Below are 13573 nucleotides of genomic sequence, written 5' to 3' on the forward strand. Positions count from 1 at the left end.
ACTTTTTAACCACCTCTCTGAAACTACTCACTGCATTTTGCCTTAGGGCTTGTGTGTCACTTGTTTGGCAATCCTGACAGTATTCCACAGGAAGTTATTCATTGGCAAGTACAAAATCTCCCAGCTGTGCCAAACAGAATTATTCATTACCATTTTATGGAAAGCCCAAATCACATTTTCAGGAGGGCTGGGGACTGCCAGCTTGCTGGTTCTTGTTGGCATTGACTTTATTTTCCCCAGTAGTCATCTGCTTTAACCAAAAGCCTTTGGAACTCTAAATGCTGCCTCGTTACCAGTTGAGATCTCCTGAAGAAAGGGAGTATGTTTTTAAATAAAACATCTTACGCAAGGAGACATGTTTTGCGGAGTTCATTGTACTAATTTTTCTGTTTTTGTTTTACACATGTATTATGGGCTATTTGGTTAAGAACCAATGTTATGAAGAGTACATCTGTTTACCCTGCTTCTAGATCTGCACTTTTCAATATGGTAGCTACAAGCCACATGTGGCTATTTAAATTAATTAAAATTATTTAAAATTAAAATTCTTGTTCCTCAGTTGCACTAGCCAGATTACAAGTACCCAATAGCCACAAGTGGCAAATGGCTGCCTGGTTGGGCAAGCACACATATGTAATATTTCTCTCACCAGAGTTCTGTTGGACCACATTTTTCTAACTTTTTGAAAGACATAGAGTAATCAAGTATTTTGGCTTTTAATTTTAGAAAGTCTTTAAGGCCTAAGATGGGAAAGGGTATGACCAGACATTGATTTATTCAGCATCTATTTATTGAGTCCAAATAATTCCTAAGAGGTTATCTTCATTGTGAAATGTTCTTGATGGTTTATAGCCTCTACCTCCAATAGACGGAGGATGTTGTGGCCCAGGGGGTTACTAGGAATACTCAAAAGCTCCTTAGAAGCCTTGGGTACTGCCAAAGAAAGGGAATCTTGTAAGTCACAGTTCATCTTCATTCCAGTTAGCCTTGTCTTGATGCTGGGGAATTCACACTTAATATATTCATACATACTAAAACATTTTAGAAATTCTGAGGAGTCTTAGTGCCATGTCTTTTCTTGTTCTTTTCTCAGCATTTCCAGGACTGGTTAGTCCCTAAATGAGCAGGCCACCATAGACTCTTCCAGGCCTAACCTTCCTCTTGGATGCATGCAAAATACCCAAGAACTTTAGACCTGTGGCACAGCCAGCTGAGTGCTAGCTGCTATGTGATCAGTAATTCCAAACTAAATCATTTTTGGGTACCACTGGTACAGTACTAATTTAACCAATAATTAAGGAATATTCAGTAATTAAGAAAAGAATAATATTTCAATTCCTTCTTACTCTGATTATTGGCATATCCCATGAAGATAAATATTTTTTGAAAGAAAAATTTCTAACTTTATGAATTTAAAAAATTAGTTAAAGGATAATTGTTATTTAAAAGGTCATAATCTTGACTCTCTTGCAAAATAAAATGAATGATGTCAAAGATTTTATTTAGCTCATTAATTAATGAAAGAACAGTAAGATGTTAAAACCAATTCATGAGAGAATCCAAAAAGCAGATGAATATAAAAACCCATCAGGAACACTGAAATACATGTGCTTAATAGATGCAAAACTGGTCAACATCCACAGGGCAAAAATCAATTGCATCCAACCATACATTATACTGTGCATTTCCACGACAAAAATCATTTGCGTCACTATCAATCATCTGCAATTTAGAGAGTTGTAAAATTGTTCCAAGACAATGAAGGGCCCAAAACCCATAGAGTCAGGTAACCTGGAAAGGTATGTTCTAGATAATGTATAGTTTTTCATCGAAGACATTCAGTAATCATCTTGGTCCATTTGCAAGTCTTTCATAATTTTTTCTGGTAAATTAAATATTTAATTTAAAGGTAACTCTCTTTATAGTTCTGCCCTTTGAAATACCTGGCCATTTTCTCCTTGTTTGAGAGAAACCTGATGAGGTTTCCTTTTGTCTTGATTCAATAGAACAGGAAAAAGAAGATAAAGATGTATCTTATTCCAAAGTGTAAGAGAGAATGGAAAAGATCACAGTGGGCTAGATAGCTGGAGGGAGAAGCAAAAAAAGAGAAAGAGATGAAAGGATTAAACCATTCATATCATAATTTCATAGATGTTGCAATTACAGAATTAAACCTTCTATGTTCCCTTATTTCCTTGGTTCTGACCCCTTGGTTTTAAGACACATCTCAATTTAATAACACCTTTTTGGGGAGAAAGAAAATTTTAAAAGGAAAAAGTGTACAGTTCTTTTAAAAAATAGCACAATGGAGTGTATTTACTCAGTCCCCAGCATTTTTATGCCCTTAATAGCCAAAGTTTAAGTCTAAGCCTTCTTGTCATTCTTCTGAGTCACTTTTGGCCATCATTTATCCTGCATATGACGTGATACTTTTCATAATGCATTTTCCAAGTGAAACTTTTTGACACCTTTGTGAATGAAAATCTTAAGGCATTTCAAAGAATACTAGTGTATTCTCTACATTTCCATTTGATTATTTGACTAATCTACCTCCACACTCTACTCTCCACACATTTATACAGCTAATTTCGGAAGTTATCAGGAAGCTTTTGAAACTTAGCACCTGAGTGGTAGTCCTTCACAAAGCCGGGTCATTCACCTTTCCTCACTTTGAGAACACTGTGACTTATTTTGAGAGATTTGGCAAATTCTTCTGCTTTTAATTGTGCTAATTGGCATCCAACAGGCAGTTCTTATCTACATATCCCAAGGACAAGAGATTTACCTACTTGCAGAAATTTATCTACTTGCATGTATCTTCTAGTCTCAGATCCTTTGTAAAACATTTGGTTGTTTTTTGTACAAGAAAATCAGTTCATTTTTCCAGTGATGAATTCTTGCATCACTCACAGTAAATTTACGTCCTCTTTTCTCTTCTCTTCTGCATACATGGTCTTCGTTCTTTTCAGTGCTGCCATCATAGTACAGTCCTATTGAGGACAATTCTGGATCCAAGTTTAAGCAAAAAACTCAACTCTGGGAGGCAGCATCAATGGAAATAAGTCAACTGAGGCAGCTAGGATAAAGAAGTAGCTGAAAGTTCACACTTGTCCAGGCTATGACACCTTACGCTAGAAATGACAACAGGGTAACAACTTGCCTCTCTGAGGACTAGCTGCTTTCTTTGGACATTGATTATAAGATTTATTCCAATTTCAGAAAAGTTAAAGTTAGCGGCAGGGAGGGACACCATGCATGTACAATTGAGGAAAGTTGCTAAATTACAGATTGTTAAAATACAGATTGTTTCACAAGATAATGACTCTTTTTTTGTGTGCAACAGATTCTTTGACAATTTTCCCAGCTTCATTGCTGCTGATCTAGGTTAACCCTTTCTCTTAGTAAAGCAGGAAACAAAAGCCTGGAGACTTCCACCTGTTCCAAATTTCATCAAGTGAGCTAGTACTAACCAAAGTTAGAGCAATGGTTTCCAAACATGCAGTGCTAACCCATGAAAAAAAATGAGGAGTGAGACTTCCTGAATTCAAATATATATTTTAAAGGACTGTCTTATTTCCATGTTGAAATGTTCATTCTTTTATGTGGTCGATGTGTTCATTCTTTTATGTGATTGTAAGAGGCATTATTTTGTTAAATTTTTTTTTTTTGCCCTTATCCCAATGTATTTACTTGGTAAAATAAAAATTTAACAACTCTATATTGGTTCCCTCAATTAAAAAAATTACTAGTCCTTTACGTGCAAGAATCTGAGAACTAATAGGCCAGAAGACTTCAAGACAGTTTTCTTTCAATTAGACGTTTCTCCTTAGTAATTTCCTATGGCTCTTTTTTGCTGGAGTAAGGATCTTCTTCAGCCATTTTTCTTACCTTCTAAAGAGTACCTTCCTTGTTTTCTCAACTCACAATTATGGAACCATTTTTTTTTAATTTCAAATAATTAGGTTATCAAAAAAAGCAACAAATTGCATTTATGAATAATCAATCTTTCTATAAATAAGATTAACTACTAATGAAGTTAAAAAAAAACTCTTTTTTATTGTGCTGGCTTTTAGTTCTGTGATCCCTCATTGCTCAATTATGAGAAGATTTTAGTTCCTGACCTGTTTTGATGAAGTGCTTCCTAAAGCAATCTACACACATACACACACCCACAACCTTCCCTACCTCTGGCAACAAGGAGGAGAAATTCAGAAGTTACTGGTAGTTTATTCAGAGCTCAAATGCTTCTGTCTTTTCTAGCATAACAGCACTATCAACTACTATTCTGGTACAGCAGCCCCTTGTTTTCATGAAAAGATATTTTATTCAAGAACTTGAAAATAAAGAATCTACAAAGTAATGCTCCATGTGAGAGTAACTCATTTTGGAATGTATTGATTATGATGATTAATGGTGGGGCCCTGGCATACTGTAGACTAATGTTAATACAGTAACATTGGGTAGCACCTTTTGTGATTTTTCGAGGTGGTGTACTTGTTTGTTAATGCATCCCATGTCCAGCCATTGCATTATGCCAGCATTGGTGACAGTGCCACTTTGTCAGCCTGGAAAGATGGTTTCAGACTCAATAAGGAAACAATTTATCAAAGAGAATAAAAAATGGAAATGAGCTACTACCTGTGGGTTTAGATTAAATTAGCCTCAAGAATTTGGAAGCAGTAGCTACTCTTGCTGTTCTTTCTAATGAAGCATTGTGGGCCTTTACATCTCATGCTGTATTAATTCAACGCATATTTGGCACCTACTATGTGTAATGCATTAGATGCTTATTCTGATTATCCTAAGATATACAAAGATGAATGCACTTCCATTTGTGCCTTCAAAAGGCCTGGGAAACAAGATGATGTATGTAGGGAATTATCTGTAATAGAAGGAAGCACTGGTATGTACTATTGGACAGGTAGAGATAAAATGTGCCAGGATTTCAGAGGAGGGGCAAATTGCTGTTTTAACTGAAGAAACAGGAGGATATTCATAAAGGAAATGAAAGTGGAGCAGAACCTTGAGGAATGGTTAGGATTTGAACATATGGAACCAGGTTGAAGTAGTTCCAGAAAAAGAACTACACAAGCCAGCAACAGGAAAGGGAAATTCTGGGATATGTATTGCAAAAGGGAGTCTGACTAGAATTGCAGGGTTCATGAAGGAGAGTAGTAGGTAGAAAGTTATGCTGGATCACAGTGCAGTGGGTTATGGTCAAGACTAAGGATTTTCAGCTTTAGTCTACAGTCATGAGAGTAATCCTGAGGTTTTGTAAATACAGGGATATCTGTTCATAACAATACATCAAGACAATTCACCTGGAGGCTATGCAAATGTTGGATTGAAGAGGGCAGTAACCTGTGGTTCAGAGAATAGCTGAAAGCCATTGGTGGCGTCCTTGAGAATGCATTAAGAGGAAGAACTGCCATTAGGGCCATGGAAATGGCCATGGCGTGATGGACAGAAGTGTCAGGGATGTAGTATGGAATACGTGTTGACAGTTCACTCAACATAAGGGAAAAAGAGATGGAGAAGAGTCGAAGACTTTGATGTTTTAAGAAAAAAAAAGTAGATTTGATTGATAAGACAGAGTCCTGTCTGAGCCACGTTGAATTTGAAGTGCTGGCAAGAATCAAGGACTAGACATCCCAAGAACAATTTGCAATGCACATCAGAAATTAAGATAAAAATAAAGCCAGAACTAGAATTTTACTTATTTGGGAATAATATGAATGAGGATAAAAGTTGGAGAATCTTTGTTTTAAGAGAAGTTCACCAGCAGGAGTGAGAAGAGCATTATGCAGAAGAGAAGAGGGCCAGGAACAGGTCCATGGAGAACACCTACACTGAGAAGGGAGAAGGGGAGAAGGAAGTCATCTCCTCTCCCCCCCACCGACCCAAGAAACCCTCAGAAGGAGTAGTCAGAAGCAGCAGAGGTAAGGGGTCGGGTCCATGAGATCAGAAAGCCTGGACCAGTCTAGCAGAGGTCATTTGGCTTGCACACTGGAAAGCCGGAAAGATCACTTAATTATGGATAAAAATGTGTTTCCAGGGCAGAGTTCTTTAAATCTTTACTGAAGAGTTTCCTGATATGACCAGCTCCCACCATTCACCGCCACAGTACAGCTCCTAATTTCCTAGCAGAATATGTAAATCAGCGGCCTGCTGCTCACTTCCCTAGGAAGAGCCCTCTCTTACAAACATAGGGGTATTCTTTCCAGGAGTCCTCTAGAAGCCTGAAGGTACATTAGTGGTTTTGACATCTCTTTCCTCTGGTAAGAGAGTGCTGCAGAGCTCCGAGCCCATCAAACACTGCTTCTTTCTGCATCTGGACCATCTGCTGTAGACCAGGGGTTCCTAACCTGAGGCTGGTAAATATCCTGGCCAGCGAATGTAATGTTCCGTTATCCATATGCATGCATTTCTGAAGAGATGATTTGTCCTTCTCCTGATTCTTAAAAAGAATCTCTTTTCTTAAAAAGATAAGAACCACTGTAATAGAGCACTCTTGCACAATGATGTGAGTTCCTTGAGGACAAGAACCTGTCCTTATACATTTTGGTATCTTCATGGTACCTCTATCAATCTTGGCTGAATGAATAGCTAATGGTGCTACATTAGATGGGCCAACAGAAATGGTAAACCGCTCATTTGGGCTCTATAGCCTCTTGCTTGACTTAGCAAATACACAAACCTAGGAAACACATTTCTAATGATAATGTCCTTTATTAGCATAACTTGTAGCTTAAAATGAGTGCTTCAAACACCTATGCTATCTCATTTGTTTCTTTAATAATTGTGCAGAGTAGGGATTAGTATCTTCATTTCATGAATGAAGAGGCAAAGACAGATAGAATGCATGTGACTTACCAAAGCTATTATTATCTCAGAGTACATTCATTTGTAAATAAAAATGCCTCTTGGACATAATAGACTTGGCCTTGTTTTCTGGAATGCTTATTGGTTGGCAATAGGTTGGTTTTTGTTTTATATGAATGAAATCTTTTTATTAACCTAAAATTTGATACGTTAAATGCAATGGTTTTCACATAGTTGTGTTGTTGAATGACAGCTACTACAATCATACAGTGACTTTAATTTCTTGGTATTATACTAGATAACATTAAATGAAAGTAAGAAGGCCCAGTTTTGGGTCTTTGCATGGTAAAAGTTAAGATGGCATGTCAGACAGCAGAATAGTGTTATGATTAAAAGTATGGGCTTTTGAATCTGACTTAAATTTCAAAGTTCTACCAAATAGTATTACATCTTAAACATTAAATGTCGGATATGTCTTAAGTTCTCTTTCAACTTATAAGAGAACCTGCTAAATTTCCGTCTGCATCTAGAGAGAGAGAAATCTCATCTGTTCTGCTTCCACCTTTCCTGGAGTTCTCTAGAGTGAAAAGGAAGAGAGAATGCCGTGGCAGCCTCCATCGATGGCTGAAGACAGCAACCTGGGAGGGCCGCTGTGGCCTGGGCACCTGGCTTGTGTCTCGAAGCTGCATGCATGACGGACACTGTTCTGCAGCAGTGCACTTGGTCCCCACCAGCAGCTGTCCTCTGCCCCTCACAGCACGAGGTGTGAGAAACCAAATTTACATACTGGCTGAGAACATCCCTTCTTAGACAAGGGGGAGGTTTTTAACCATTAATACAAAAGCAGGAGGTGGGGAGAGCTTGGGACTTCTCAGACGAAAAATTGATACTTCAGACTGAACGCTAAAATGTGAAGGACTTACAGAGTGACCAGGCAGTTCTCTGAAATTGGGATTAGAAATATTAAAGGACTGATTAGCACTGTCTGACTCAACAGCCTGTCGGAAACACACTGCTCTTACATTAAATGTGTACGCACTCTGTAAACTGAGCAACGGGGACTGTTAATGCTCTACACTAATTAAAATGCAACTCTCCAACTGTGTTTGCTCAATATCACTTTACATGTTGTTTTAATGATTTTTTTAAAAAGATCAAGAAGTAGTAAGCTACTTAGACAGTTTAGCTTTCAGATGGCTGCTGTGACAGACAAGGTATGAGAATACAAGGAAAGGGAATCCTGTCCCCAGTGTGTGCTGTCTGTGGGGAGACAGGGCTTCTGGCACACGGGTGTGCCGACAGGCGGAAACATTATTCAGAGATGTCTGGGCACTGACACTGCTTTATTTTCACAAGAGAACTTGTTCAGAACCAGATGGGCCCGATTTGGAGAAATATTCATTTAAGTAGAGTCACCAGTTTGTTGGTATAATCTGAAATGGTAACCTAACCCTGAGCATAAAATGATGGTGTCGTGGGATGCTCCTCCCTGCCCAGAAATTGTCACTGGAACAGCCACCTCACAGGGAAGCAATGTGTAAGGGAAAACCACGCAAGGATGTGCTGAATCTGCTTTTTCTCTGGGTTACCACTTCCTGTGGGTTCTGCAGCCGGGGCTGGAAAAACTGGGGCTGGTGGCAGGTGTGTTTCTGATCTCCTCCCACCATTTGGTAACTGAGCTGCATGGTGCATTAATTTTATAAATTGTAGTAAGTGGGTAAGGCAGCATTTTCAAATGCCTAACTTCACTAGTTCATCTTAAAACCCTATAAATATCTTTTGATTTTCCTTATGGTTGTCCTGGACCTAAGTAGTTTAGTGTAAGCTAGAGTAAATTGTTTCAAAATCATGACCAAAATATATATGGTGAGGCTATGAAAAATTGATAAATTAGCCTCAACAAACATGTCCCATAATTACTTCTGTATGTACCTATATACATCCTCTTAACACAATGAAGGCGGGGACCAGGGATATCTTGTATCCTGGGAGTATCCTCAGAGTTTAACAATGCTATTTGTTCATTTGACTATTAATTGACTTTTTAAAACTAGGAGCTTCCAAGATATCCTTTAATGGGGCTTTTGTTATAGAGACATTAACACTGGATGTGTTTAACAACTTTTGGTTTACTTTCTTGCCAAGAAAGAATTCTTATTATTCTTTTCTACCTTTCACTCCATTTCGCTGAGATAATTAATAATTAATATGTAAATTATTGTTTTCCAGGCTTGAAACTATTCCAACATGACTTTTCTTGGGCTCTTCTCTTTGGTGGTTCTGCAAAGTTTGGCTTTAGGGGCCACGTTCCCTGATGCAACCATTGCTGAGTTGTCAGTGAATATGTACAACCATCTTCGAGCCACTGGGGAAGATGAAAATATTCTTTTCTCTCCATTGAGTGTTACCCTTGCAATGGGAATGATGGAACTTGGGGCCCAAGGGTCTACACTGAAAGAAATCCGTCATGCAATGGGATATGACAGCCTGAAAAATGGTAAGCGGGCTTAGGTTTGATTTCTCAAGATAGTTTGTCTTTAACTTTCAACTCAGTTCTGTTTTCTTGTGCCACAGGCAGCAGTATTTACACAAGGGAAGAAAGTGATCTCATTGAGGTGGTATGGCTAGGAGAAGCGTTAGGAAACCCAAGAAAGGTGTGAATTTCTGGCTCCATCCCTGGCTAAATTAATCTAAGGAAATTATATCTTTTATTGTTATTGTTACTTAAATAAACCTCAGTGTGATAAACAAAAGCAAACCTGGTTCTTGCTCTGATAGAGTTTCCAGTCTAGAGAGAAAGACACATATTAACCCATTATCACGTAAATGAATTAAAAATTGCAACTGTGATGAGTGCAATAAGGAAAAGCAATGTGATTTTCTATCAGAAATTTTTGCTTAAAATCAACTGTATCTTCATTGTTTAAATCGCATCCAAGAATTTTTTTTGAAATGTTGTATTATTATGAAAATTATATGTACTGGAGAAAATTTCTAGCCAAAAGGCATTTTGTAATCACTTTGACATGATGTATGATTTCTATTTTAATGTTTCTAATATACATGTGAATTAACTCACTGAAAAGTTAAGAACTCAACAATTTCTAATGAATTTTTCTGGTTATAAGGTTAGAAAAAGTTCAGTGAAAGTAAAATTTAAAGGAATATTTTGATTTTTTGATTAGATAATTAAACAATTCTTATTCTTGATAATTATAAGACTAATTTACTGAAAGCAACTTAAGTACTTTGAAAGAAAACAACCCAAAAAAAATCTTGATTTTATAAATTCTACTGATACATCAATTAAAACAAAAAATAATATCCGTTGATAATACTAAGCTGCAAAAAGTTAATTTGAACATCTAGCAATAGCACAAACGTGGACCTTCCTTACCGTGTCAACATAGGGAACAAACCAGTGCTCTTTCTTCAAGCCCTCACCGTGTTGGGTGTTCCTCACTCTCCTTGATCTTTCACTGTCTTTGTTCCACTAATAAACTTATCCTTTGTCATTTTGCAGGTGAAGAATTTTCTTTCTTGAAGGATTTTTCTAACATGGTAACTGCTGAAGAGAGCCAGTATGTGATGAAAATTGCCAATTCCCTCTTTGTGCAAAATGAACTTCATATCAATGATGAGTTTCTGAAAATGATGAAAAAATACTTTAATGCAGAAGTAAATCGTGTGGACTTCAGTCAAAATGTAGCTGTGGCCAACTATATCAATAAGTGGGTGGAGAATAACACAAATAGTATGTCATTTGGTTCCTTTCTTTCCTTTTGACAGTTTAGCTTTAACTCTCCTTTACTGCTGAAATTGTCCTCTCGTTCCTTTTGCATTTTGAATGATAGATAGCATTTAGTTGAGTATCTAATAATTATTTCATATAGATTACAGTCTTTTTAGAAGCTTTGTTTATGAATACATGTTTAAGAAAGAAGTTAAATCTTTTGGCGTGTATAGAATTTTGGCACTGATAAACTAATCTGAAATCTGTGCTCTCCAATTGATGGGTTTCCTCTGTATCGTAATCTTGACTATTGCATGGAATTTTGCTTGAGCTGACCATTTAATAATTTAGATACTACCTAGAATGGCAATTGGTGGCTCTCTTAGCAATATAATTTTAATTATAAATTAAATAATAAGAATATTAAATAATAAGAATAATTAAATTCTTATTAAATTAAATTATAAATTAAATTCTTATTATATTAAAGAAATATAAATTAAATAATAAGAATAATAAGAATAAGAGACACTTAAAAATTAGAGTTTAAAGATGTTTGTTGGCTTTTAAACCATGGAACTTGATTAGTAATCAAAAAATTTGCATAGGATTCTTTAAAGCCCAAATAAATGGAGAGGATTTAGAAAGAGACGCATTTATTTTAAATTTTATTTCTAATTTATAGTTTTTTAAATGTATTTAAGCTGTCCAAATGTTTTATATTTTACCATTTTATTCTCCAATTTTACTGTCAAAATAATTGAAATTAGAATCTAAAAAATGACACCAAATTGAAAGATTACTACAGCTGTTCATTAAATTAATTTGTATTGTCAAAACTTGCAAAATAATGTTAATCTAATAAATTTTATTTTGGAACAACAACAAAAATCTTGATCACATATCCTATAATCCCCAAAATGCTGAAGCACCTTCTTATGCACCTAAAGGGGTACTATGATTAATAAAACAAGAGAATACAGAGCAAATTTTGGTCCTATCTTTTTCAACTATGAGATTAAAATGCAGAATAAAAGAAACCTATGTTTGTCTTTTTTTAATATTCAAAGAATAATAGTCCACCTGGAATAGATTTAATTTTTAAAAGCTGTTTGTTTCCAAACTCTTTTTAAACACTTTTAGCAGTCAACAAAGAGCCAAGGTCTTTCAAAACGGATTTAGAAAGGAACATTTCAAATGATGGAAAATAAGGCATCATGAGTGTAATTGACTTTCACTTATCTGTTTTCCCCTAGTCAAAAGCAATTGTTATACTTGGTAGAAAGATATCTAATAGACACAGGAAAATTTTAATTGGATGACATTTTAATCATGTACATTGTTCAAGGATAAACTTAGAAACATTTATTGGGTGCTTGCTCTGTATAAACTTAGAAACATTTATTGGGTGCTTGCTCTGTGTTAAGAGTTTTACATGCATCATCGCAACTGGAAAGTGGTGAAGCCTGAGATTCTTTTGTACATGATTCTGTAGTTTGTACAAGTGTAAGTTGCTCCTGGTGTTATTTTAGAGAGTGTGGGTGTTTTACATGCCCTTAATCTACAAATGTATGTGTGTATGTAACATTTTTCCTTTGAAAGTAAAATGCTTTTAATTTTTATTGTAAATTTAATAATGTATATAGTTTTTCTGGATCATTCTATCAGATGGTACACTTGATAATCTGTTGGTCCCCTTTCACCTTCCAATTTAATGTGAATTTTCATCTGTTCATTTTTTCATGATTAGGTCTGTTGAAAGATTTGGTATCCCCAAGGGATTTTGATGCTCTCACTCATCTGGCCCTCATCAATGCTGTCTATTTCAAAGGGAACTGGAAGTCACAGTTTAGACCCGAAAATACTAGAACCTTTTCCTTCACTAAAGATGATGAAAGTGAAGTCCAGATTCCAATGATGTATCAACAAGGAGAATTTTATTATGGTAACACATTTTGGCTTTTATTTCTTTCTTCTTGCAGTATATCAACAAATTTCTAAGAAGGAACATGAAATATTCATTACTCAAATTTCTTGTTGATCTAGTTTGGGCTATAATTCAACTTCCTTGGCTCCTGGATCTTGAGTGAATATTATATGCCTTGACAGTTTTCCAGTATTTTTATTTAATTTATGAAATTGACCACACCTTCAGAGTAGCTTTATTCACATGAAAATATCTGACCTTATTCAAGAACATTCTGAGTTACTCCAAAAGTCACTGGCTTTGGGGTAGTTTATAGTGAACCATATATTCCACTCAGCTCTTGATTTGGACTCCTCACCACTTTTTGAATTACAAGCTTTCCTTTAAAATTTTGCTTTCAGACTTGTGTGTGTATGATCAGACATAATTACTCATTCATAATTTCATTTACTGAGAGCCTATAATTTGTGATAGAACTCAATATCCTTGGCATTATTTTCAAAGATGTTTTGTTGGACTTTTTAGAAATTTAGGGTGTTACTCCTTCCTATACACTATATCAAACTACGATAATTTGTTGTTGTAAGCAGAAATGTAATTGTAAGTTAAGTATATGTTAGAAGTAATAGTTTATTCTATTTAAAAGTACACTGTAAAATTAAAAGATTATAATCACAGTTAATCAAATTAACAGTCAAAATAAGAAAGGAAAAATATCCATTTATTTGAAAACCAAAATCTTTAATGTGATGTCTAAGGGACCTATATCAGTTACAGGAAAAGTTTCGTAACACAAGCATTACCTTTTTTTTGAAAATGGGGAAAATTTTAAAGTAGTGGCAGGACCATTTGTTTTAAAGACTTCCTTATTTTTTTATGAAAGCCTAGTCAATTTGGCTAAGTTCATAGAACACAAAGCCAATTACCTAATTTACCTAGTTACCTAATTTGGAGGTCTTAATCACCACAAATACACTAGATAACTATTGTAGAATGCAATAGATTTCCTTTTGGCTCTGCTGCCTTGGCCTCAAAACTTTTCACTGTGGTAATAATGGAGTACCAGGTGTTATGGGTCAACTTGTCCCTTC

General features: G+C 35.8%; 1 protein-coding gene across 4 annotated transcripts in view; it reads left to right on the forward strand.

Annotated features, from left to right (window-relative positions):
- SERPINI1 (serpin family I member 1) overlaps positions 1 to 13573 on the forward strand; it is an 83181-nt gene that overhangs the window by 43400 nt on the left and 26208 nt on the right. For 2 of the 4 annotated variants that reach the window (XM_001490786.7, XM_070242561.1), the window contains exons 2-4: positions 9052 to 9319; positions 10346 to 10576; positions 12306 to 12500. In XM_001490786.7, coding sequence (XP_001490836.2) covers positions 9070 to 9319; positions 10346 to 10576; positions 12306 to 12500 — 676 coding nt within the window. In that variant the 5' untranslated portion in view covers positions 9052 to 9069. Of the gene's footprint in view, positions 1 to 7395; positions 7586 to 9051; positions 9320 to 10345; positions 10577 to 12305; positions 12501 to 13573 lie in introns of all 4 variants that reach the window. The other 2 variants (XM_005601784.4, XM_070242560.1) reach the window with 2 other exon arrangements.

This window comes from Equus caballus, chromosome 19 (genome assembly GCF_041296265.1).
Source record: "Equus caballus isolate H_3958 breed thoroughbred chromosome 19, TB-T2T, whole genome shotgun sequence".
Classification (NCBI taxonomy): Eukaryota; Metazoa; Chordata; class Mammalia; order Perissodactyla; family Equidae; genus Equus; species Equus caballus.